The sequence below is a fragment of the Camelina sativa genome, chromosome 18 (genome assembly GCF_000633955.1).
Source record: "Camelina sativa cultivar DH55 chromosome 18, Cs, whole genome shotgun sequence".
NCBI lineage: Eukaryota > Viridiplantae > Streptophyta > Magnoliopsida > Brassicales > Brassicaceae > Camelina > Camelina sativa.
In genome coordinates, this window is record NC_025702.1 from 259,549 (window position 1) to 282,418 (window position 22,870).

The window sequence follows — 22,870 nt, forward strand, 5'->3', positions numbered from 1 at the left end:
GATCTAAACTATCCAGAGAAGACAAACACGTACTATGTTGTCAATGCCCCTTATATATTTTCCGCATGTTGGAAGGTAAGCCTCTTTGATCCTCTTTTGTTTGTGACTCCGGGTGTTTAGCTACCTAGCACGTATGTATAATTCATTTCCTGGCAGGTTGTAAAACCTCTTTTACAAGAGAGGACGAGGCAAAAGGTTCATGTCTTATCTGGTTGTGGAATGGATGAATTATTGAAGGTATATGCATTTGCTTTCTTATGATCTTGCTGTGAAATGCAAACTTGTCTAAATCTTGTGGTTCTTGTAGATTATGGACTTCACATCCCTCCCACATTTCTGTAGAAGAGGAAGCTCTGGGTCATCTCACCACACTCAGAGCGCAAACTGTTTTTCTATCGATCATCCCTTCCATCAACAGCTATACAACTATGTGAAGCACCATTATGAAACCCGAGGACAAGCAGAACCTGCAAAGCAAGGGTCATTCCACGTGGGTTTTCCTGAGCCTGAAGCTGAACGTTGTGTGATAGCCAAAACCATAGAATCGGAACTGCACAAGATTGAGAATTGCAACAGTCTGGCCATGTCCATTGGTGACAGACAAAGCATTTCATGAAAAACTGGAATATGATGAACCCTGAATGGTTCCAAGGAAAATCCATTCAGTGCCTCTACAATTAAGATATATATATTTTTTTTTTACGGGTGAGCTAGCAATCTAAATGAGTAGGCGAGAACCGAGCTGTGTCCTCTCCCTACGCCATGCAAATGTAAAGCGAAAAAAACAAAAAGAGAATAAATCTTGAACTTAATGCATAGGTTGCTTCATGTATAGTGTTATTTGATCCTTTGTTGTAGCAAAAGTTTTTTTGGAAATCTAACTCTCATTTCCCTAAGCACCTCTGTGAGTGTTGTGTAATTCTTTGGTCTTTGATGTGCTTTTGGCTGAAACAACAATAGTTTTAGGCTTGTAATTATGCTCAACTTATCTGATTCCTCTCGCTCTCCTCTAAATTCCTTAAAACTATTGCAAATGCTCATTTATTTGTTCGCCAAGGTAACCATTATTGGCTGCATTTCACTTCAGAGTCTGTCAATCTACTACCTCAGACATTACGTCTCAATTTAACACACTTTTATTGCATTGAAGTACAAATTTAAGCAGTCTTGTCTCTTGTGACACAAACTTAAACCATATACATAAGCTATGCGTTATACAACATTTCTTGGCTTCAGAGTGCTGAATATGCGATTGTCTTCTCCGATCTGCCAACATGTCAACAAGTTGAAGTTAAAAGGTCTAGTGTTGGGAAGCATTATTCGAGAAGTAATCTCGTGTGCTAACGCTATGCTTACGGCTTACCAGAGTTAAAAAGAAGGAGCTTACATGAACTCGAGGACAAGGGCTGATGCTCCTCCTCCTCCGTTGCATATTGATGCCACTCCATACTTTCCCTTCTTTGCTCTCAACACCTGAATCAGAAGTATCCAAACCACATTTTCAGGATGGATTCAATTTAACACCACTGTTGCTTGGTCTTACAACTTACCCCCAATAATGTGACCAATATACGAGCACCACTGCATCCCAGTGGATGTCCAAGTGAAACTGCCCCTCCATGCGCATTCAGCCGTTCCTGTTTATAAATAAATCATCAGAGACGGAAAATTAAGTCTGCAACATCCATAACTGAACATGTTTCATGACTCACAGGATCTAATCCCAGCAGTTTCTGATTGGCCAGAGCTACCACCTGTGGGGAAACAAGCCAAAACAGTCAGACCTCTTTATACAAACACAACAACCATAAAAAACTGAGATTTCAGTAAGTGGGATTACAGAAAAGGCTTCATTGATTTCATAGTAGTCCACTTGAGATGCATCCAAACCAGCCCGCTTTATAGCTTTAGGAATAGCAAGAGCCGGCGTAGTTGTGAACAACTCAGGTGCCTGAGCAGCATCAGCATATCCTCTAATCTTAGCAATAACATGCAGTCCAAGCTCAAGAGCCTTCTCTCCACTCACCAGCACCAACGCTGCCGCACCATCACTGTCCACAAACGTAAAGCAGAGCCAGTAAGTGGTCGTTGGAAGTAAACAAAACAAAAGCTAGCAGAGTTACAAATGACAAAAAAAACTAAGAAACAAAGTTTAAGAGAAAAAAGAGGACCTTATACTTGATGCATTTCCAGCAGTGACTGATCCCCCATCCTCCTTGAAACTCGGTCTGAGCTTCTTTAACTTGGCCGCATCAAACTGGTCCATGCCAAACAAAGTTAAGATCAATCAAGGCTGTCCCACGAGAAGCAACTGTTTCTAAACTATTTTTACCTTGCCCAGTCCTTCATCCTTGTCAATAACAACTGAAGGCCTCCTTCTTCCAGTGGAAACTTCCACCTATCAATATGAGTGTATGAAATATACCATCACAATGTCATAAATTAAATTCCTGGCATTGCAGGGAAAGGAGAGATGTACCGGAACAATTTCCCAAGCAAACAACTGAGTGTTTTGTGCAGCAATACCACGCTCAAAGCTCTGGATAGCATAAGCATCCTACAAAAAGAAAACGTTTGTACGTCAGGAAAAAAGAATCAACGAGACAGCCTGATCATCACTTTCGCATCAGTCATGAGTCTAGCGAAATACATTTGGAAAGACAGATCAAAGTTGAACATGAGTGACCTGTTCTTCTCTTGTAATACAGTGCTGGTCAGCGCATATTTCACCACAAACTCCCATTCCAAAGTCATTGTAGACATCCCAAAGTCCATCTTTCATCATACCATCGACAAGAGTATCATGGCCTAATCGAGAACCCCTTCTGCTAACATATATCAGAGTAAAGAATAAACGAGGAAGCTTTTTCGAGATGAGAAAACATATCGAAATCTGCGACACTTGTGTTTCCTACAAAGTTTTGAGTTAGGAAACTCAGAAAGCACCTTGCGTCTGGGAGGTACTTAGGTACGTTTGACATGCTCTCCATCCCACCAGCCACAACAACATCATTCAAGCCGAGCTGGATACTTTGAGCCGCTAGCATTACAGCTGAGGTTACAGGTGAAATATATATGTAGTAATGTGTACACCGTTTCAATGATCATCTGGAATAGAAGAAGAGTAATAAAAGGTTAAATTACCTTTCATTCCTGCAGCACAGACTTTGTTAACAGTGGTGCAGATCACCGAATAGGGAATCCCGGCACCAAGTGCAGCCTGTCTTGCTGGTGCTTGCCCAAGATTAGCGGTTAAGACATTGCCAAAGAAGACCTCTTCCACAAGGGCCGGATCAACATTTGCTCTTCTAAGAGCGGCTATGAGAGGGGAGTGGAGCAGTAAGAGAATGAAAAGTTGGCTGAATGAGAGAGAGAGTAGTAGTAGTAAAACTACCTTCGATGGCTATGGACCCAAGTCTTGTGGCAGTCAAAGACGAGAGGGAGCCAAGGAAGCCCCCCATAGGCGTTCGGGCAACTCCCACAACACAAACATCTGCACCCACCGGAACTCAATTGTAAGTAGCGATACAATATATATGATCCAACCAGAAAACACTATAAACTTGAACAGGACAAGAAGCTCGAGGGAATCGTAAAGACAAGTGAAACAGAAAGAACCTCGAGGATTTACGGAATCATCAGAGACAGACGGAGCCATGGAAGTCACCGAAGAAATTATGTCCCAGGTGCGTACGCCTGCCAAGTAAGAAAAACCGAGATGATGATAAGAATCAACAGAAAAAGATGACAACTTTGAGTTCTGAGTGAAAAAAAATGCATCACCTTTGGTTTGGTGGCAGATGAGGCTGGTGTTAAGATTACGAGGAAATGAGAAAGAGAGAGATCATAATTGACCCCAAAGAAAAAGAAAAAGGCGGATATAGAGATAACAACAAAGTGTGTGTATGTGTGTGTGTGACGTAAGATACCAATATCAATGTCGGTTCCACCACCACCTTGGTATGCGTGATTTATTTCTTGGCAAGTTTTGTCCATTTCTTCCAAGTTAAGCTTTTTATTAGGAAGGTAAAGATATGATCACTCGGCCATTGATGGTAGTTTTACCTGGAGTTTCCATCAAAATGTAGACACAAGGAAGAACAGCAAGAAACAGTACAATGTATCTCAAAGATTCCTAAACAGGGTTATAAAAATTGGCAAGTGCATGGTCTGTCACAACTAAGGTACACATATTTTAAGCCCGTTTCACATTTTCACTTGGAAACAAAGACAAGACCATACATGTTTTTGCAATTATACTAGACAAACGGATCTCGTACGTAAATAATACCCTCCCTATTGCTACTTGTTTGTTCCAGGAGGATCAATCAACTTTATCTTCAACTCAATCTCACCCGATTCAACAGCACACAGCCTCAGCCACACGCTCTGCACCACCTCTCCGTCTATGCAACTGATTGTGCTCTCCCGAGATACGCAGTTCTCTGGATCCGGTAACACCTTCCTAAGCGTTGTCTCACCAGAGGACACGCGGACTATATGTCTTAGTCTGGCAACTGAGATAAGCGGTTGAAGGCTGAGAGAGGCATGGCCCATCTTGTCATCTGCCTTGAACCTATCTTTATCAAACACCTCCTGCACCACCCCACCCCATTTTAACAATCTCAGCATCATCATCATCATCATCATCATGATGACGGTCACAAAAAGGAAAGATTCAATATAAAGATTTAGACATACCAATACCAGAACTGCTGCAGGATCTTTCAGTGTGAAGCTCAGTTCCTCATCCCACACTGGATTCAGGCAATTGTTGATCACTTTGGTCTTGGCTGACTGCTTTTCAAGACAGTAAAACATCACATCAAGAGGCACAAAACACACTAGTTCCAATTGCCAAGAACAATAATAACTGACCAGAACTTACCTCATTTCCTAATTTGACTATCACGTAAGGATCACTTGACTTGAAATCTCGGATCACCAGTTTCTTTCCTTGAATAACAGTCACCTGGAGCAGTCCAAGCGGCTCGCCCATTTCAGATTCTACAAACACAAGTTACCAACTTTAGAAACTTGACACACTTGATACTCCTCAGTGAATAACAAAGCTAAAGAAACTGACTTTATGAAAACAAAGACTGAGAGAAAGAGAAGGAATCACGAGCAATCCAAGATTCAAATCACTCGGCTGGGAGCTTCTTGATATACCAAAAAAAAAAAAAACTAAAAATTCTGGGAAAGATTTACACTTCATCAGGAAATAATAAAGTAGCCCAGAGAGACCAAATGATACAAATCTACAGACACATCTACTCAGTGAGAAAGATACCTAAATCGCAATCAGAACTTGGTGAGTTGAAACAAAACAGAGAGGACTCTGCAAAGTGCAAATGCTACAAAATCCGACAAAGGAAAAAAAAAAGTAAAAGGCTGATACTTTGTGAGTTGAAACAGAAGCTACGAACCAAAAACAAAAATTGAAACCCTAGAGAATGAGTAAAGCAGCGACGAACTGAAAAGGAAGTTTCAATGGCAAACTTTTAAGGGAAAATAATAAGAGACAGCCACGAAACAAAATTAATTTACCAGTTTGGAAACAAATATACAAAATCGTCTTCTTGTGGTTGTTGTGAGAATGAGCAAAACAATAAAAAGCTTTGTAAGAGGAGGGGAGGTCTAAAGCTACGATGATGCAAATATGATTACTTTATATCACTTTTATTATTAATTGAAAAAATATTGTTGTCTTAAAGACTAATAAAAAAATTCAAGATTGCTAAAGAATGATTGACCAAACAAAGCCTTGAGACAGACCGTAATCTAAAAAACTGATTTTATCGAATGCTCCATTTGATTTTTTTAACAACGTGGCTGTAATGGTATATATAAAATTGGGTTTTGAAAGGTATTAATTAATAAGATTTTGATATGTGTCAAGTTATCAATTTGAGATTTTGACAGGATTTAATTCTCTAGTACCTCTATCTTAAGAATTCTTTTCTACACATCCACTTTAATTCTACATACCCCTCTTCTTTAATGAAAAGATGAAACTACCCCTCTAACAATTTTTAAATAAAAATCAAACATCCTAAGTGTACAAGTTGCACCAGTTGTACTAGTTGTACCAATTGTATCAGTTGTACCAGTTGTACCAGTTGTACCCGTGACACCCTAGTTGTACCCCGCATAGTAGGATTCGAACCATGGGCGCGCGCGTGCGCATAGAGCTCGCAACCACTGAACTACTGTGTTTTTTGTTGAACACTTACTATTTTAATTATATTTAACCTTTAATAACCTTCATTAAGGGTAATATTGTCTTTATATTATTGAGGGGTTTTTGAGAAATTGTTTTGATGGATAGAGGGATATGAGATTTTGGTTGACATGTGTAAATATTTAATAAGAAGAATTTGATTACAACAAAAATAAAATATTTTGTTTTAAAAAATATTAATAAAGTAAAAATATAATTATCAAAAATTTCAGAATTTAAAAAAAAAACAAAATTTTTTAAAATAATTATAAGAAGATTATATATATATATATCATAAAATTCGAAATTATAATATTATTTACTTATTTTTTAATTTTAAGTGATTAATTATTAAAAAATAGAAAAAATGATTAAGGAAAATATACTTTTAGTTATTAATTCTAAACTTTTGTACTCACTTCTATATAATCAAAGATTGCCTCATATGTAAATAATTTATTCAAAAACATTGCTTTCAACTTTGTTTGATTGGGAATATATTTTAATAGGAAGGTAAATTTTTCTTATTTTCTTAAGCCAAAATTTTCTACTATTTTCTCCTTTTTCAGTTGGGAATAGGTAAGATTAATATGTTGACCAAAAAAAGATTAATATATGAGTCTTCTTTTTCTAATACTGTATTTTAAAATTTATTATAGTATTTTTAGATTGTTTTAATTTATATTTTAATTTTTGAATGATTTGGGATTCATATATTAACATGTTTATAATTTTCTATTGTTTCTTTAGTTATGCCAAATTAATTTTCTTTCAATTTCTCAACCTTGATTGGTTGGTCATAAACCCTTCTTTTTTTTGCAAACATAATTGTTACCATTATTCATTCAATCCTAAAGGGAGATAACAAATAGAAGCTCATCAACCTAATTAATTGATAAAATAGGCTAATCAAACACAAACATACAACAAACATACATAGATAGATTGAAAAAAATAAATCGTTGTTGATAGATTCATAGGAGCTCAAAGACTTTGACACCCTGGTTTGCGGAAATGTTTAAAAGAATTGATTTAGATACATACGTCACCAAAATGCACTTATTTTTTCAGTCAAAGGTCTTGAGAGAACTTCATGATGGGTGACCTTTCTGGAAGTGATTGTCGAAATTATGCGAGTGAGGACAAAACACAAGAAAATATCATTTGTTGATTTGTAAGGTCGGTAATCAAGTTTTTAAAGATTTTCAGACGTAACAAACCGGCCATCGAATATGGGTTAGTCCACAAGCTGTGAATAGATGTAGGACCCACTTGGGAAGGTGGGCCCATGGACTGAGAGTAGACATGGGTTCACTAAACAATGTGGCGGTTGAAGCATTACAGAGACAGAGGCTACATCATGGTGTGTCAAAGACACTTCCACGAATACATCGAGAAATTTAGCATTAGTTGCTATCAAAAGATTTTGTGACGATTGAAAAAGGTTTTGACGTCTATTGGTCGTCAGAGCAAGCTATTTTGAGATAGCAAAAAGACGTGAACATTTTCTCTCCACACAGGATGAGGGCAGAGCCGAGGTTCTCTCTATGGTGGAAAAGGTTGGACACAAGGTTATCTACCCAACAGAGAAAGGTGGAGGAGGTTGGACGCAAGGTTATCTCTCCAAGGGAGGAACATGGAGCCAAGGTTCTCTCCATGATGGAGGAAGTTGGAAGCAAGGTTCTCTCTATAAGGGATGAGGGCGGAGCCGATGTTTTTTCCATGGCGGTCATACATTATTGTGATGATACATCATTGATTAGTATATTATGTTATCTATAAACACATTAAGCCAACTATTTTACTTTCACTTTGGCATAGTTACTATCACGAATACATTGGAAAATTTAACATTAGTTACTATCAAAAGATTTTTTTCTGAAGTTAGAAAATTGTTTTTACTTTCATTGGTTGTCGGAACAAGCCATTTTGAGATAGCAAAAAGGCGTGAACATATTTTTTCCACATAGGAGGAGGGCAGAGCCGAGGTTCTCCCTATAGTAGAGAAGGTTGAACACAAAGTTATCTCCGCAAGGGAGGAAGATGGAGGAGATTGGACGGAAGGTTATCTCTCCAAGGGAGAAAGGCGGAGCCAAAGTTCTCTCCATGGTGGAGGAGGTTGGATGCAAGGTTCTCTCCATAAGGGATGAAGGCGGAGCCGATGTTTTCTCCATGGTGGTCATACATTATTGTGATGATACATCATTGATTAGTATATTATGTAATATATTTTTTATTCAAAATGTTTTTTGAGCCAACAATTTTAGTAATTAAAAAACTATGCAAAAGTGAAGTAATATACTTGGCTTAATGTGTTTATATAAACAGTTTCTAGATGGTGATAAAGAATCTTTTTGTAACATACAAGAGTACATTTAGGTATAAAAAATATACTTTTAATAGTAATATACATAAAGATTTGTAAATGGATATAAATCAGTGTATTATAACAAAAATAAAACTTATATATAACATACAACAAATTTTAATAAATTTAATTTAATTTATAAAACTTTAAACCCGCACATCGGGCGGGTCCTCATCTAGTGAGTTATAATTACTGCAAAAAAATTGTAGGTAAACCTAATCCTCGTGTAATAAAATTGAATCAAACCAGGGAGACAAAAAAAACTCGTTTTCCTCTCTCAAAACCCTAGATCTACAGCGCCGTCGCCGTTTTGTTCCGTTTGCCTCTCCACCGCCTGAGGCTTTGCTGGCGGTGTGAGAGGGCTCTGCTCTTCCTCTTTCTTTTATTTCCTTTGTAGAAGTAGGGTGAAAGGAATCAATCTCTCCCTCTCTGGTAGTGCTAGGCGTCACTCCTCTGCTGCGTTGATGGTGTGGTGGCGGCCGATATGCAGAGAGATCTCGGCTTGTTCTCCTCTCCGGGAGACTGGTGGTGGTTCGAAGCTGCTCCGGACGACCTTCTTTTAAGATTCAGGGCGTCGGATCTGGGTTCGTGAGTCGCGCCCTCCTGCTTCTCCTACCCTCTTGCCGGAGAACCTAGCTCACCGGAGGCTAACGGTGGAGTCGAGCTTTCAAGTTTTACCGGTTGTTGAGGAGGATCTTGTGGGTGCTGGTGGCCGAGATTTGAGGTTATCCTCAAAGCTGGCNGTTATAATTACTGCAAAAAAATTGTAGGTAAACCTAATCCTCGTGTAATAAAATTGAATCAAACCAGGGAGACAAAAAAAACTCGTTTTCCTCTCTCAAAACCCTAGATCTACAGCGCCGTCGCCGTTTTGTTCCGTTTGCCTCTCCACCGCCTGAGGCTTTGCTGGCGGTGTGAGAGGGCTCTGCTCTTCCTCTTTCTTTTATTTCCTTTGTAGAAGTAGGGTGAAAGGAATCAATCTCTCCCTCTCTGGTAGTGCTAGGCGTCACTCCTCTGCTGCGTTGATGGTGTGGTGGCGGCCGATATGCAGAGAGATCTCGGCTTGTTCTCCTCTCCGGGAGACTGGTGGTGGTTCGAAGCTGCTCCGGACGACCTTCTTTTAAGATTCAGGGCGTCGGATCTGGGTTCGTGAGTCGCGCCCTCCTGCTTCTCCTACCCTCTTGCCGGAGAACCTAGCTCACCGGAGGCTAACGGTGGAGTCGAGCTTTCAAGTTTTACCGGTTGTTGAGGAGGATCTTGTGGGTGCTGGTGGCCGAGATTTGAGGTTATCCTCAAAGCTGGCGTTCATGTGAGCCTTCTCAACTTCTTTGGTCTCAGTCCGGCTAAGAAGTGAGACAACAATGCAGATGCTATGATGGCTAATCCGGAAATGCATCGTGAGATGAAGCTATGCTAATCTGTGTTCGAAACTCTTATCTTTAGGTGATTAGCATTATGGTCAATGAGTGGTTGTTCGGAGAAGCATCGGTATATGCGGGTCTTGTTTTGCGTCTCTTGGCCGGGTCAGTCGGATGTATTGTCTGTTTTTGGCTTAGGATCGGAATAATGAAAGCCGGAGAAACCAAGTCTCTCTGATGTTGCGCCTTTGGGTGTCGATGCTATTTGGACAAGTCGTACACGCCAATCATGAGGTTCTAATAGCTTAGATTTGCTTTGACCTTTAGTATAGATTTTGGTCTTCTTTGTGTTAGTAGTTGTTTCCTATCATAAGGTTAATTTAGGTGGTCCAAGAGATTATTTCACTATGAGTTGTAGAGTGTTATCTATCTCATTGTACTTAAAAAATGCAATGGTTCTTGATTAGGTAGCGTTGGATCCGTCTAGTGTTCCAGGGTTGTACTTGATCAACCATTGCATTTGTTCCAAGTCTATAGAGGTGAATATAATGTGCCTTTGATTTGATTGTATCATTTTGGTTAATGAAAAGTTGATGTTGAGCCAAAAAAAAAAAAAATTGAATCAAACCTAATCCTTGTGTGTGTGCCCTTTACCAAAACAAAGAAGAAAACTTAAAAAAACTGTTTATATGCTTCAAATCAGAGGGCCTCTGACACGCTTTGACTCGGTCTAACCATTAAAGCTCCAAAACCTATCCATTTAATTTATAAGAGGCTCCTCCACTAGACCATGGACCATGTGAATCTATTCTATTAAAGTTGAAGTACTCACTAGACTCAAATTGGACCATGACTTTGTTTTGGTAGGTTTTTCATTAAAAATGATTAGAGAATCACTTAATTTAATTAAATTAACCTATAGTTTCGATTTATTTAAATGACCATTATACCCTTGGGTCGATCACTTAAAACTAACCGGGTCGGGACGCGGATCCTCTCTGACCCGAAAATAGAAGCAAAAAAATTCGCGGATCTGTTTGTTCTCTAGATTAATAATTTTCGGATCCTATATATTATTTGATTCAAGAATAGTTAAACACACAACCAAACAGAGGTATAATCCATATAAATAAGAAAACTGGTATTAGAGTCTTAATGGCTTCAGTAATATCAAATATTAACTACTACCATATTTAATCCCTATAATTATTACGAATATTAATAATAATGAGAATTTTTTAATACTTATCAATTGTGACTTTGTTGCTTCCAAAATAATCAATAGATTAAATACGAAATTGTTTATATATGTAAATTTATTTGATTTGCTTTTATATTGTGAGATATTTACGGAAACAACAAATCAACTTAATACAATTAAATAAAAACAAATCATCATTTAGTTTAGATTTTTTAATATTTTCTTAACGAAATTATAGTAATTAATTACGATTAGTATAGATGGAAAAAAATAAAAACCGCAGAAATTATATATATGTAAAGTTGTAAACTAATTTACAGAAAATGTGTATTGTATATCCCACATCGACTAAATATTTTGGAATATGGTTCATAATCACTATAATATATAAATAATATGTTTTGAGTACAAATGAGCAGCAAGCTTCATTTATCAGGTATCCAAATTTAACAGTTTAATTTGGTTCTATATTTGAGCATATTTAAACTTTTAAAAAGTAAACATATTATAATATATTTACGTTTTTTAAAAAAGTTTAAGAGATTATAAATATTTAAATTTTTATAGAATGTTTAAATTATTATAAATATTTGAACTCCGTCGAAAGTTTAAGTAAAATTAATATTTTCACTCTTAAAAATTTTAAAATGTAAAAAAAGTTTGAGTTAAACCCGTTAAAACATGTATTTTTATCAAACTATAAATTAAATTGGTTTTTTCAATTTTGCTGAGATTTGATATATCAAATATTAACTTCTGAATGATAACCTAAATATATTTAATCTCACTATAAATACAATGGTTTCCTAACCATTGAAATATCTCACACTAAAAACAAGCAACTTCTCATCTTTCGACGACAAACCAAAATAAAGAAAAACTCATCCTCTTAAAAACTAGTATCCGATATTGCGGTGTGTCTATCATCTTACGAAACTACTATCCGATATTATGGAGTATTTATTCTCTTACAAAACTACTATCCAATATTGCGGTATGTCTGTTTTCGTGAAAAGCTACATTTTACAAACTACTTACTCTATTAGAATTTCCAATTTACTGTATAACCCCAAATATACAAATAAACACTATATAAACAAAGAAAATAAGTCAAAATAAAAAATTACATTACAAAAATACAAATTACAAAAAAAGTAATTAACAAAATATATAATTTCGTGCTGTAGCACGGGGTATCACCTAGTTTTAGTAGTATGTCACATTTCACATTTCATTTAGCACCATAATGCTTTTTATCATTCCACGTTTCATATGGACTATCCTTTGTCTTTCAAAAACAATTGCAACGCAAACTAATTGTGTTTATCCGTATAACTTATTTAGTATACATAAATACAAAAATAAGAATATATTTATTTTATTCATATTTGATATACTTTATATCAATTGCATGGATGAAGATTTGGACAAAGCTTTGTGACCCAAAAAAGTATACTCCAATTATCCAGGTATGTCCCAAATCGCTCTTTGCCCTCTTATATCATACTTTTGTTTGGATCTTTGGAACCAATTGTCTGAAGATTGCAATTGGAACGAAATCAAACATTGTTGCTATGTTGGAACAAAAATTATTTGCACACCCTACCTTTAGAATCATCCACATATACATCTCAGGACTATCAATGTTTAAAGACAGTTGACATTATGACCCTAACTCTATGGAGCGGTGGTTACCAGGATGTTTTGAACCCCGCCTATCATATCATCTGATTCCTGAGCCCTCGCAATTGCTGCTTTGCAACACCTGGCCTGATATAAGAAGATCGAGGAATAACGACATAATGATTTCTTCTCCAATGAGAGGTGATTACTGATACTTCCCTCACCTTCTCTCCACATCTCCCTTGTGCCCCGAGACCTGTCAAATGCAACCTACCAATGTCAGGGAGATTATCACTTCTTTACAAAGTTGGAAGAGAATCAGCATTATGACCCCAACTCCATGGAGATGAGGTTACCGAAACCCTTGCAAGAACACCATACCTGTTCCTAAACCCACAACCACCATCCTCCTTGCCAATGAGCTTAGTCTCTCGATCATGGAGCTTTTCTCAACGTCCCAATGTCTAGTGATAAGGACTATGTACCATGTTCCCACTCTGCTTGTGAATGTGGAATCGACTCTCCTTGGATTTCCTTGTGATTTTGTTTTCTTTCTTCACTTTGATAAAAATAATAATTTTCTGTTTTATTTCTTCACTTTGATAAAAATAATAATTTTCTGTTTCATTTCTTCACTTTGATAAAAATAATTCACATAATATGATTAATAATTTATTTTGTAATTTCATTCTAATTATAGTAAACTAAAGTATATTTAATATAGTGTTTATTCTAAATTTTTCGCTCTGCTTAGTTCCCACTCTGCTTAGTTCGCTACTTTTTTGGATCTGGGTCGTCGTGCTCTCTTCAATTTTTGATCTGGGTCATCTTCCTCTCTTCAATTTTCGATTCCTACAAGGTTAGCTGATTCAAACCCTTGTTCCCTTATTAGCTTCTAGATTAGATCTTGTTGTTGTTTGCTCCCTTGTTAGATTCTAGATTAGACCTTGATTGGATTCAAGTTGTTCTCCCCGTAGTCTTATCACCTCCTCTTCTTCCGCTTTAAGGTCTTCATCATCACTTGATTGGAGCTTCAAAAGTCACATTAGCAACTTATGTAGAGGTTGTTTCAGAGAGAACATAATAATAACAAAATGAAACTAGCTATGTAAACATGTTTTGTTTTCACGATTGTGCTATCACGATTGTGTTCCTTGTTTACCATCGACCATGTTTCAAGGCTCAGCATCGGAACGCGACTTTGGTCCAACTTGATTAGTCCTTGTCATATACCGTTTATGTTGTCTATCCAACTTGGTTTTCAATTATGTATTTATGTGCTTAACTCGATTAGTATTTTTGGGTTTGTCATAAACCGGTTATGTTGTCAATCCAAAGACTCTGATTTTAATGATAAATGTTGTCAATGCAACTTTGTTTTGAATTGTCTTTATATATTTTTCCATATATGTATAATGAATATTTAAGTGGATATGGTTAAATGGGGTAATGTATATATAAGTGGGTATAGTTATGTGGGTTTCAAATATATATTACATTTGTCTCATAAAGATTGATGTTTAGAAGTTTTTACACATTTTAAGAAAACAATGATTATTGAGTTTAAATATATTTTTTTCTTTGACTAAAGAGATATTATTTAATTTTAAACCAATAACAATTCAAAATTTTAAATATTTTCAATGATTACTTCTTAAAGTTTACAAAACATCAATCTTTATGGGACAAAAAAATATTCCAAAACATCAATCTTTATGAGACAGAGGGAGTATTAGTTTAAATGGGGTTGAACTTAAATGGGATGGGGTTAAAATGGGATGGGTTAAAACGGGATGGGTTTACCCAAATTACCATCCCTACGTTAAATGATTTAAGAAAAAATAAAGTGCACAAAACAGGTACATAAGACTACCAAACTACGATATAAGTAAAGTTTTTGTCGGTTATTTGTCAAAAGCGTTGCTAGCAGAGTTGGTAATTTTGCTCTGTGAAAGAGAGGTGACACTTCTTCGGTTCGAATCTCTCCAAAAGTCATTTTAGGTTTTTTTAAAACCATAAATTTAGTAAACGACGACGTTTCATTGAAAAAAACCGAAAACCCTAAATGAAAAAAAAAGAGAAAGCATATATATATATAAACTCATCCGCATCTCGGTCTGCTCTAACGCCTCCTTGCGCAGCTCTTTTGCCTCTCATCTTTGTCAAAAGGTTAGTAGTTTCCGTATCGATTGGTTTTAGCAATTCTTGTGATGTATATAGATAGATGACCAGGTCTTGCTGTTGATTCATTTATGATTGCTGCTGCTGTTTGATTTTATTATAATTCTGGATTTTTATTTTATTTTGGTTACGATTTGTGATTGATTTTGTTTGTTTCATTCATGGTTTCAGGGATAGTGAAAAAACAAAAAAAAATGTCGACAGTGGGAGAGCTTGCTTGCAGCTACGCTGTGATGATCCTTGAAGACGAGGGTATTGCCATCACGGTATATATTTTCATTCTACTTTTTTTTTTTGCTCCATTTTATTATAAACCATGGGGGTTTAGGTTGGTCTCATTGCATCGGTAATGAAATTTCCGGTGGTACATTTTTAGTTGTAAGTAAGTATTTAGGGATTTTAGGATTGGTGGACTTTGCAGTCATGAATGGAACTAAGTGCTTTTGTCTCTTTATGTGTTTGCGGTAACGAAATTTCTGTTTGTTTATATATATTTATCCTTTGAATTTGTTAGGCCGACAAAATCGCCACTTTGGTCAAGTCTGCCGGTGTCGATGTCGAGTCTTACTGGCCAATGCTATTCGCCAAGATGGCTGAGAAACGTAATGTCACTGATCTCATCATGAACGTTGGTGCTGGTGGTGGAGGCGGTGCTCCCGTTGCAGCTGATGCTCCTGCTGCTGGCGGCGGTGCTGCTGCTGCTGCTGCTCCTGCCGCTCAGGAGAAGAAGAAGGTAAAATGAAGTGCCAAACTTGTTTTTGCTTAACATAGTATCTTCTATCTCTTAAGCTCAATCTAATTTTTTTGTAAATTTATTGCTGCAGGAGGAACCAGCAGAAGAGAGTGATGAAGATTTGGGTTTTGGCTTATTCGATTAAGAAGCACATTTTGCTTGTTTTTCTTCTTCCTAGTTGGTTTTTTTCGTATCGAGTTGTTACTTTTGTGTCTGGCTAAGGAACTATTAGTTGTTTTTTTGAACCCATATGTTGTATGACTCAAGTTTCCGGGCAAACCCATCGGCTCGGGCTTTTGTTAGAATTGATTTTGTTTATTTTTCTTTGAATCCATTCCAGATAGATATAGAAATGAACGCCAATTCATAAAAGCAAAATATCCGGTATGGAGTCAAATTAGCTTTTTTACAGATAAAATCACTATTTGAAACTTTACAATATTATAAACCGTGAACAATCGTAACCAATATTACTTCAGTCCAATCCAACCCATTACTTTTCTAACGTAACCGTGAAGAACCGTCTACTTGCGGACAAGGTGAGTATTTTTGCCTAGACGTTTGGGTTGAGATGAACATTTGTTGGGTACAAGTTCTAGAATATGAAAGTTTGAGAAATATGAAAACCAACTAATCAAGTTTAGAATTAGAGAGATACATCTTATTCTTTATAATTTCGCCAAGTAATTTCACTTTCATCTATAATTCTCTACCCTAAAACGATAGACTCGTGTATTTTTTTAAACAGGTGATTCCGCTTATTTTTCTAAGCTCTATACCCCTTGGACAGCGATAATGAGATCTGCAAACGTAAGCTAAAAGAAAGAAGTTTACAGTGAAGAAAGTGGCAAAGTAATTTAAGTCCATAAGAGAATATAGTGTACTTTGGGTTAAGGAATGTAAGTTGTAAATATTACAGAAACAAAGAAACAAAAAAAAACAACCCTACAAATAAAACACACACAGAGGCTACAATACATGACCACATAAGCTTCTGGAGGAGCTTCTTCTGCCTATTTATTCATTCCATCATGGTGGTTAGAACAAGTATGTATCACTAACCCTACAAATCTCACACTTTTACCACATATACACCACAGCAATCCAGAGACCACCAATACTCGAGAACAAACACCGCAACTCCTTTGCGAGAATTTCTTCTACATTATGTTGCTTTCCTCGAGCTCGACTTACCCACTTTACTTTTCCACGCTCCCTACACACGCATTCAAAAGCAAACACATATCAGAACTCTCTACTCATCTCTCTGGCTATGCTGCTTGTAAGATTTGAGAGAAAGGTAGGTAGATACAAGAGTCTCATTGTCAGAAGTCTCAGCATCGTCTTCAGCTTCAGTCTCCATTTCATTGTTTTCTTGTTTCCCTTCAGTATCTGAGTTGTCATGTTCAGCTTCTTTCCCCTCAGCGTCCCCACTTGATTCTGTTTTTGCATCCTGTAAATCTTCTTCCTTGTTTACAACTTCCTCATCATCCTCGCCTTCTTTCAATGACTTTCCTTCAGACTCTGATTTCTCTTCGCCAGCATCCCCACTATATTCTATCCCTGCTTCTGAACCCGTATTCATTTTTTTTCCTTTTTTCTTACCAGCAACTTCACCTACTGAATCATTTCAAAATAGAATATCTCAGTAACAAAAGAAAATAATACTTTCATTTGTGTAATAAGATTAACACCGTAACTGACGTATATTTGCACGAAAGTAAATAGGTTGAAAGAGTTAGGAAACAGTAGGGAATGTTGTGGATCCCAATGGAGCTTACCTGGCGTGGCTGAAGAGCGTCTTTTCTTATTTCTGCTCTCTAATTTCTCATGTTCTAAAGAGAGACTTCTTGGTTTGCCTTTTGGGTCGGCATGTTTTAGGTTTCTCTTTGGAGTTCTTTTCCCTTTTGGCCTAGTAAAGACAGCAGTCCGGGAACAAAAGGTTTAACACAAATGCAGAAGATAAAGAAGAAAAAAAATGATAAATAAAAGCACTAGAACCACTCGTATTTTGGATTTCGAATGACAGAATTTCGCTTACGTAGTGGTAATTGGGTCTTCATCCCTCTGTAGCCCATCCGAATTCTTAGACTTACTTTCAAAAGATCTGAACGAAACAAATCAATGGAACAAAAGAATAAGATTGTTGCGTATAAGACTAAAGACGAATACGAGGCCAACTGCACTACAGAAAGATGCATTATGTGCAGTTGCAGAGAAGAAGTATTACCTTTTCTTATTAGAACTTCCCTTTGATGTTCTGGACTTCTGCAGTAGGTACAAATTCTGTAAGTATATCTATTAAACTAAAAGGAACAAACTCGGCAGATGACTAGAAATAGAGAAGATAGATTGACAACAGAACCCCAAAACCAGAAATCTCAGAACCTTTGCGGGCTTTCCACCGGTGTCTATGAGCTCCCACCGTTCTTTATCTAGGTTAAGTACTTCAACATCTCCATCCTCGTAAAGTATCTGAGATATCACATGGATTAATTACAAAGTTCGCTGGACCAACTAACCCAATAAAAGGACAAGAAGAAGCAAAGTGCTGAACTCTTACCACATGTCTCTGTTTTGTGGAATCATAAGATTTAATTGTCCCTTCATAAAACCTATTTATTTCACCAAGATGCAACTTCTGGTGAGATAAATGTAGAAAAAGATCCCACACTTTGTTGGAAATGAATGATTGCATTAGATGAATTCAATGCAACAAAATGAAACTTAAGAATGGGAACAAAAAGAATTAACTCCTTCAGAGTGTAGATTTGCATGGATGTCAGAATAATAAAATTCGAATAAAGACAGAGAGATCACTTTTGCATTGTCAATCCGATAAAAGTCGCTTACCGTTTATCCATAGGCCACCATACTTCTATTCTGCAACCAATCAGTTCGTCATTTGCCAATTTACTTTCGTTTGTAGAGCACTGAACAAGAAATTAGGACAGACAAGAAAATATTTGTTATCCATATGTTCAATTACCACAAAAATGACAGTGATAAACATCAATGGAAGGTAAAGCTCAACACCTTAGCCAGTCCTGACATGTTTTTTCTTTTGCGCTTCTTCATTGATCCAGAGGCAGACTTCAATTTGCTATCACCACTTTCTGCAGACCTACTCTGCTTTCGTTTGAGTAGAAAACATTGCATAACGATTAAATACCAATAATTTGAACTAGCGTAAAGGAAAACAAAGGGTAAGATGCTATTGATGATCTTTACCCTCTCACTGTAGTTGCCACCTTCGCTTTGAATGTCGAGATCTGTGAGAGCCCAATCAGATTCTGTAATTTTTAATTTCGATGATAAGCTCTTCTTTCTCTTTCGGGGAGAGATGCTTTCTAATATTTTCTCTTGGTCTGAATTTTCGTCGTGCGAGTCCAAAGAGACATTTGTGTCCATGTCTCTCTCTTGATGCAACTCTTCCTCAGAAGCTTTCAGTGGAACTTTAGGGGTACTACTTGAGAACTTGAAAGGACTATGGCCAGAAGATGATCTCCGGCGCTTAGGGACTGAAACTACTGATGTTGCATCACCAGTGGAATGTTTGTGTCCATTACTGGATTCAAATTTATNGAAATTAGGACAGACAAGAAAATATTTGTTATCCATATGTTCAATTACCACAAAAATGACAGTGATAAACATCAATGGAAGGTAAAGCTCCACACCTTAGCCAGTCCTGACATGTTTTTTCTTTTTCGCTTCTTCATTGATCCAGAGGCAGACTTCAATTTGCTATCACCACTTTCTGCTGACCTACTCTGCTTTCGTTTGAGTAGAAAAAATTGCATAACGATTAAATATCAACAATTTGAACTAGCGTAAATGAAAACAAAGGTAAGATGCTATTGATGATCTTTACCCTCTCACTGTAGTTGCCACCTTCGCTTTGAATGTCGAGATCTGTGAGAGCCCAATCAGATTCTGTAATTTTTAATTTCGATGATAAGCTCTTCTTTCTCTTTCGGGGAGAGATGCTTTCTAATATTTTCTCTTGGTCTGAATTTTCGTCGTGCGAGTCCAAAGAGACATTTGTGTCCATGTCTCTCTCTTGATGCAACTCTTCCTCAGAAGCTTTCAGTGGAACTTTAGGGGTACTACTTGAGAACTTGAAAGGACTATGGCCAGAAGATGATCTCCGGCGCTTAGGGACTGAAACTACTGATGTTGCATCACCAGTGGAATGTTTGTGTCCATTACTGGATTCAAATTTATTCAGCATTTGCAAGTGATCGAGATTTATCTCTCTCACCATCTTCAAAACATCGACATCATTTTTACCATTTTCATCTTCAGCTGGTACAGATTTACTCTTTTTGCCCTTTCTAGTCTTGGTTCCCTGAGCTCTCAAACGCTCTACAATTTTACCCAGAGGAATTTCATTCCCATCACTTTCCCCATCAATCATAACCTCCTCTTCTGAAGTTTGGGGTATCACCTAAAAGGGAAAAATATGAATAAACACAGAAATCACTAGGTACTGCAACTCAGATTTTTAAGTTGAAAACCATACAGATGCATCAGCATGACTCTCCAACTTGAGATCCCTGAAGTGTGCCAGGACAGTCTCATCAGCNCGATAAGCTCTTCTTTCTCTTTCGGGGAGAGATGCTTTCTAATATTTTCTCTTGGTCTGAATTCTCGTCGTGCGAGTCCAAAGAGACATTTGTGTCCATGTCTCTCTCTTGATGCAACTCTTCCTCAGAAGCTTTCAGTGGAACTTTAGGACCACTATTTGAGAACTTGAAAGGACTATGGCCAGAAGATGATCTCCGGCGCTTAGGGACTGAAACTACTGATGTTGCATCACCAGTGGAATGTTTGTGCCCATTACTGGATTCAAATTTATTCAGCATTTGCAAGTGATCGAGATTTATCTCTCTCACCATTTTCAAAACATCGACATCATTTTTACCATTTTCATCTTCAGCTGGTACAGATTTACTCTTTTTGCCCTTTCTAATCTTGGTTCCCTGAGCTCTCAAACGCTCTACAATTTTACCCAGAGGAATTTCATTCCCATCACTTTCCCCATCAATCATAACCTCCTCTTCTGAAGTTTGGGGTATCACCTGAAAGGGAAAATATGAATAAACACAGAAATCACTAGGTACTGCAACTCAGATTTTCAAGTTGAAAAACATACAGATGCATCAGCATGACTCTCCAACTTGAGATCTCTGAAGTGTGCCAGGACAGTCTCATCAGCTAGCCACAATTTCTCCTCACCTACCTGACATGGGTTAGAAAACATAAATCAGGACAAACTATGAGGTCAAACACAGCAAATCAAATACGACAGACTGCTCAGATTGCCAAGGATTACTTGAAGCAAACTCATCATGTTGAACCCACAACTATGAACAATTTCTGGGTTCTTACCTCAGACTTGTCACCTTCAACCTTTTCCGGAAGTTTGTAAAGCGTCGCAGGCAGTGGTACAGGTGTGATCGCCCCTTGTAGATCAGGATCTTTCTGAGTTAAGTGATTGATTATTGACAGCCCAAGCTCACAGATCGCATGTGAGTTCTGTTAATATAAGTTATGAGATGTCAGGTCCAAGGCACCACAACAGTGTGGAGTAGTGTGACTCATTATACCGGTATGCTTAGAATCATTAAAAGTAGTCCTGAGACGGCTGCGGTAAAATAGAACAAGCTCAAGAAAGTCTTTTACCAACCTTCGACTTTGTTGCATCAGTGACATCTTCTGACTGTTTTATACTATGTAAGATAAAAATAATGGTGTGAAACTCCTGTTCCTTGTCAATATCTTCAGCCTTCCCGTCTTCCTCTTTATGGAGCAACATAGAAATGATCAAGTATAATTGGCTGAAACAAACAATCAGAATTAGTAAGCAAAAAAATATCAATTAAAAAACAAATAGGTGAAATCATTAATTTCACAATAATAGAAAGAGCAAAGTCGAGGCATATAGAGGTGAACTGGAAGATAACTTACCGATATATCATTTCATATTCCTTCACGTCTTTGCAATTCTCAACATCAGGACAAGAATGATGTGCAAGTGCGTGAACCAGATAAGGAAGGATATGATGAGGGTGGAGAGTAACTGAATTTGCATCAGTCTGAGAAGAAATTTTCCGCACTTTTGTTTGATAAGAATGCTGTATGATATCAGCTAGGTTGTGTTTCTCCTGTATGTTAACAATCCAGACGTATAGTTTATAGTCAAATTGTCAACACTTTCGTCTCAGATACATCATATATGTGTTTTCAAATAAAGGGCGATGACATACCTCTTCTGATTCGAGAACACTTGATCCAGTGATATCAAAAAGGAATGAACAGGCATACTTTGTCTCCAAAACCCGATCCTTTACATACTGATGAATTTTCCCGAGGAATATTTTCTTAGCTGTAGGAAATGGTATCTACAGGAGAGGTTAAGAAAAATGTTAAAAATTCAAATAACCTAGATCAGATGAAGGATTAGATGGGAGGTGTGAATTGAAAACAAAGACGGAAGGTACCTCAGGGGTTTTTAAAGTTAAATGAAAGATCTCTATAGGTATCCTATCGTCCCAATGTCTAGAAAGGCGGAGGACTGCCTTTCCAGCAGCAAGTTTCAAATGGGCCTTGTCAACAGAACTGTGGAGAGGTTGAGCATAAGTGCCTTCAAATTTTACAGAACAATGACCTCTAAGCATATTTAACACATCTACCAACCTTGATTCTAAATCCTCAGATACTTCCCCAAAGGAAAGAATGTTTTTTAGTAATCCAAGAAGGTCATCAACACCCGCACGAAGATGAGCATCCTTAAGAGGCAAGTAGCTCTTAACCAACGTCTTGATCCCATAAATCTATCGAGGAAAAAAAGAGTTTTAAACTAACTGGGCAAGAGAGAAATAACTTGATCAGTTTAACATAAGGTCGAACAACCATTGGCATCTATAAGTGAAGTCTGTTATAAGAAAATTTTCGTCAGGTACCAAATACTTATATTGATATATACATATCTTCTATACCTTCAGTTGACAAATTTCACTTTTGTCATCCCATGATAATTTTTTATCATCTACAGTTTCCTGCAAAGAGATTAAAGTGTCATCAAATAAAATAAAAAATCTGGTAAAACCAGTGAAAGATAATGAGGTTTTGCAGTAAACAAAACATTAGAAATACATACACTTTGGAGCTTCAAAAT

General features: G+C 37.1%; 5 protein-coding genes across 10 annotated transcripts in view; 2 read left to right on the plus strand and 3 right to left on the minus strand.

Annotated features, from left to right (window-relative positions):
- LOC104760118 (SEC14 cytosolic factor-like) overlaps nucleotides 1-896 on the plus strand; it is a gene marked incomplete in the record, with an annotated part of 2,482 nt that extends 1,586 nt beyond the window's left edge. Inside the window, 3 exon segments of the mRNA XM_010482974.2 lie at nucleotides 1-75; nucleotides 157-237; nucleotides 308-896. Coding sequence (XP_010481276.1) covers nucleotides 1-75; nucleotides 157-237; nucleotides 308-616 — 465 coding nt within the window.
- LOC104760119 (probable acetyl-CoA acetyltransferase, cytosolic 2) lies at nucleotides 1,114-3,895 on the minus strand. Of its 2 annotated transcripts, none has more exons than XM_010482976.2 (14): nucleotides 3,784-3,895; nucleotides 3,619-3,696; nucleotides 3,395-3,493; nucleotides 3,145-3,318; nucleotides 2,947-3,052; nucleotides 2,687-2,825; nucleotides 2,480-2,557; nucleotides 2,333-2,398; nucleotides 2,172-2,257; nucleotides 1,841-2,051; nucleotides 1,713-1,754; nucleotides 1,551-1,637; nucleotides 1,364-1,473; nucleotides 1,114-1,266 (listed from the first exon to the last, which is right to left on the minus strand). In XM_010482976.2, the coding sequence occupies exons 2-13, from the start codon at nucleotides 3,656-3,658 to the stop codon at nucleotides 1,384-1,386; spliced, it is 1,218 nt and encodes a 405-aa protein (XP_010481278.1). In that variant the 5' UTR covers nucleotides 3,659-3,696; nucleotides 3,784-3,895; the 3' UTR covers nucleotides 1,114-1,266; nucleotides 1,364-1,383. The 2 variants fall into 2 exon arrangements, with proteins under 2 accessions (XP_010481278.1, XP_010481277.1); XM_010482975.1 differs by having other exon boundaries at nucleotides 1,388-1,473; nucleotides 3,784-3,894.
- LOC104760120 (protein C2-DOMAIN ABA-RELATED 11) lies at nucleotides 4,099-5,659 on the minus strand. Of its 5 annotated transcripts, XM_010482979.2 has the most exons (5): nucleotides 5,551-5,653; nucleotides 5,294-5,357; nucleotides 4,889-5,007; nucleotides 4,702-4,800; nucleotides 4,099-4,596 (listed from the first exon to the last, which is right to left on the minus strand). In XM_010482979.2, the coding sequence occupies exons 3-5, from the start codon at nucleotides 4,997-4,999 to the stop codon at nucleotides 4,303-4,305; spliced, it is 504 nt and encodes a 167-aa protein (XP_010481281.1). In that variant the 5' UTR covers nucleotides 5,000-5,007; nucleotides 5,294-5,357; nucleotides 5,551-5,653; the 3' UTR covers nucleotides 4,099-4,302. The 5 variants fall into 5 exon arrangements, with proteins under 5 accessions (XP_010481281.1, XP_010481282.1, XP_010481283.1 ...); XM_010482980.2 differs by lacking the exon at nucleotides 5,294-5,357 and having other exon boundaries at nucleotides 4,702-4,797; nucleotides 5,551-5,659; XM_010482981.2 differs by lacking the exon at nucleotides 5,551-5,653 and having other exon boundaries at nucleotides 4,702-4,797; nucleotides 5,294-5,532.
- On the plus strand, nucleotides 14,840-16,014 carry LOC104760122 (60S acidic ribosomal protein P1-1-like). Its single transcript, XM_010482983.2, has 4 exons — nucleotides 14,840-14,942; nucleotides 15,126-15,220; nucleotides 15,469-15,687; nucleotides 15,779-16,014. The coding sequence occupies exons 2-4, from the start codon at nucleotides 15,149-15,151 to the stop codon at nucleotides 15,830-15,832; spliced, it is 345 nt and encodes a 114-aa protein (XP_010481285.1). The 5' UTR covers nucleotides 14,840-14,942; nucleotides 15,126-15,148; the 3' UTR covers nucleotides 15,833-16,014.
- The window catches only part of LOC104760123 (sister chromatid cohesion protein PDS5 homolog A-like), a 15,007-nt gene continuing 8,660 nt past the window's right edge, over nucleotides 16,524-22,870 (minus strand). The window contains exons 16-33 of the mRNA XM_019239929.1: nucleotides 22,390-22,526; nucleotides 22,194-22,311; nucleotides 21,960-22,094; nucleotides 21,661-21,857; nucleotides 21,380-21,530; nucleotides 21,082-21,228; nucleotides 20,846-20,932; nucleotides 20,277-20,771; nucleotides 18,919-18,999; nucleotides 18,724-18,816; nucleotides 18,541-18,620; nucleotides 18,251-18,302; nucleotides 18,076-18,162; nucleotides 17,918-17,955; nucleotides 17,729-17,794; nucleotides 17,469-17,599; nucleotides 17,000-17,307; nucleotides 16,524-16,903 (exon numbers count right to left, since the gene is read on the minus strand). Coding sequence (XP_019095474.1) covers nucleotides 16,853-16,903; nucleotides 17,000-17,307; nucleotides 17,469-17,599; nucleotides 17,729-17,794; nucleotides 17,918-17,955; nucleotides 18,076-18,162; nucleotides 18,251-18,302; nucleotides 18,541-18,620; nucleotides 18,724-18,816; nucleotides 18,919-18,999; nucleotides 20,277-20,771; nucleotides 20,846-20,932; nucleotides 21,082-21,228; nucleotides 21,380-21,530; nucleotides 21,661-21,857; nucleotides 21,960-22,094; nucleotides 22,194-22,311; nucleotides 22,390-22,526 — 2,454 coding nt within the window. The 3' untranslated portion in view covers nucleotides 16,524-16,852. The remainder of the gene's footprint in view (nucleotides 16,904-16,999; nucleotides 17,308-17,468; nucleotides 17,600-17,728; nucleotides 17,795-17,917; nucleotides 17,956-18,075; nucleotides 18,163-18,250; nucleotides 18,303-18,540; nucleotides 18,621-18,723; nucleotides 18,817-18,918; nucleotides 19,000-20,276; nucleotides 20,772-20,845; nucleotides 20,933-21,081; nucleotides 21,229-21,379; nucleotides 21,531-21,660; nucleotides 21,858-21,959; nucleotides 22,095-22,193; nucleotides 22,312-22,389; nucleotides 22,527-22,870) is intronic.

Coding starts and splice junctions, on each gene's coding strand:
- LOC104760119 (XM_010482975.1), bottom strand. CDS start 3,658: ATGGCTCCGTCTGTCTCTGATGATTCCGTAAATCCTCGAG. Junction 3,053..3,144: donor CTGTGCTGCAGGAATGAAAG/GTAATTTAACCT, acceptor CTGTAACCTCAG/CTGTAATGCTAGCGGCTCAA. Junction 1,267..1,387: donor GCCCTTGTCCTCGAGTTCAT/GTAAGCTCCTTC, acceptor ACATGTTGGCAG/ATCGGAGAAGACAATCGCAT.
- LOC104760120 (XM_010482979.2), bottom strand. CDS start 4,999: ATGGGCGAGCCGCTTGGACTGCTCCAGGTGACTGTTATTCAAGGAAAG. Junction 4,801..4,888: donor TAGTCAAATTAGGAAATGAG/GTAAGTTCTGGT, acceptor TGTCTTGAAAAG/CAGTCAGCCAAGACCAAAGT. Junction 4,597..4,701: donor CTGCAGCAGTTCTGGTATTG/GTATGTCTAAAT, acceptor GGGGTGGTGCAG/GAGGTGTTTGATAAAGATAG.
- LOC104760122 (XM_010482983.2), top strand. CDS start 15,149: ATGTCGACAGTGGGAGAGCTTGCTTGCAGCTACGCTGTGATGATCCTT. Junction 15,221..15,468: donor ACGAGGGTATTGCCATCACG/GTATATATTTTC, acceptor TGAATTTGTTAG/GCCGACAAAATCGCCACTTT. Junction 15,688..15,778: donor CCGCTCAGGAGAAGAAGAAG/GTAAAATGAAGT, acceptor TTATTGCTGCAG/GAGGAACCAGCAGAAGAGAG.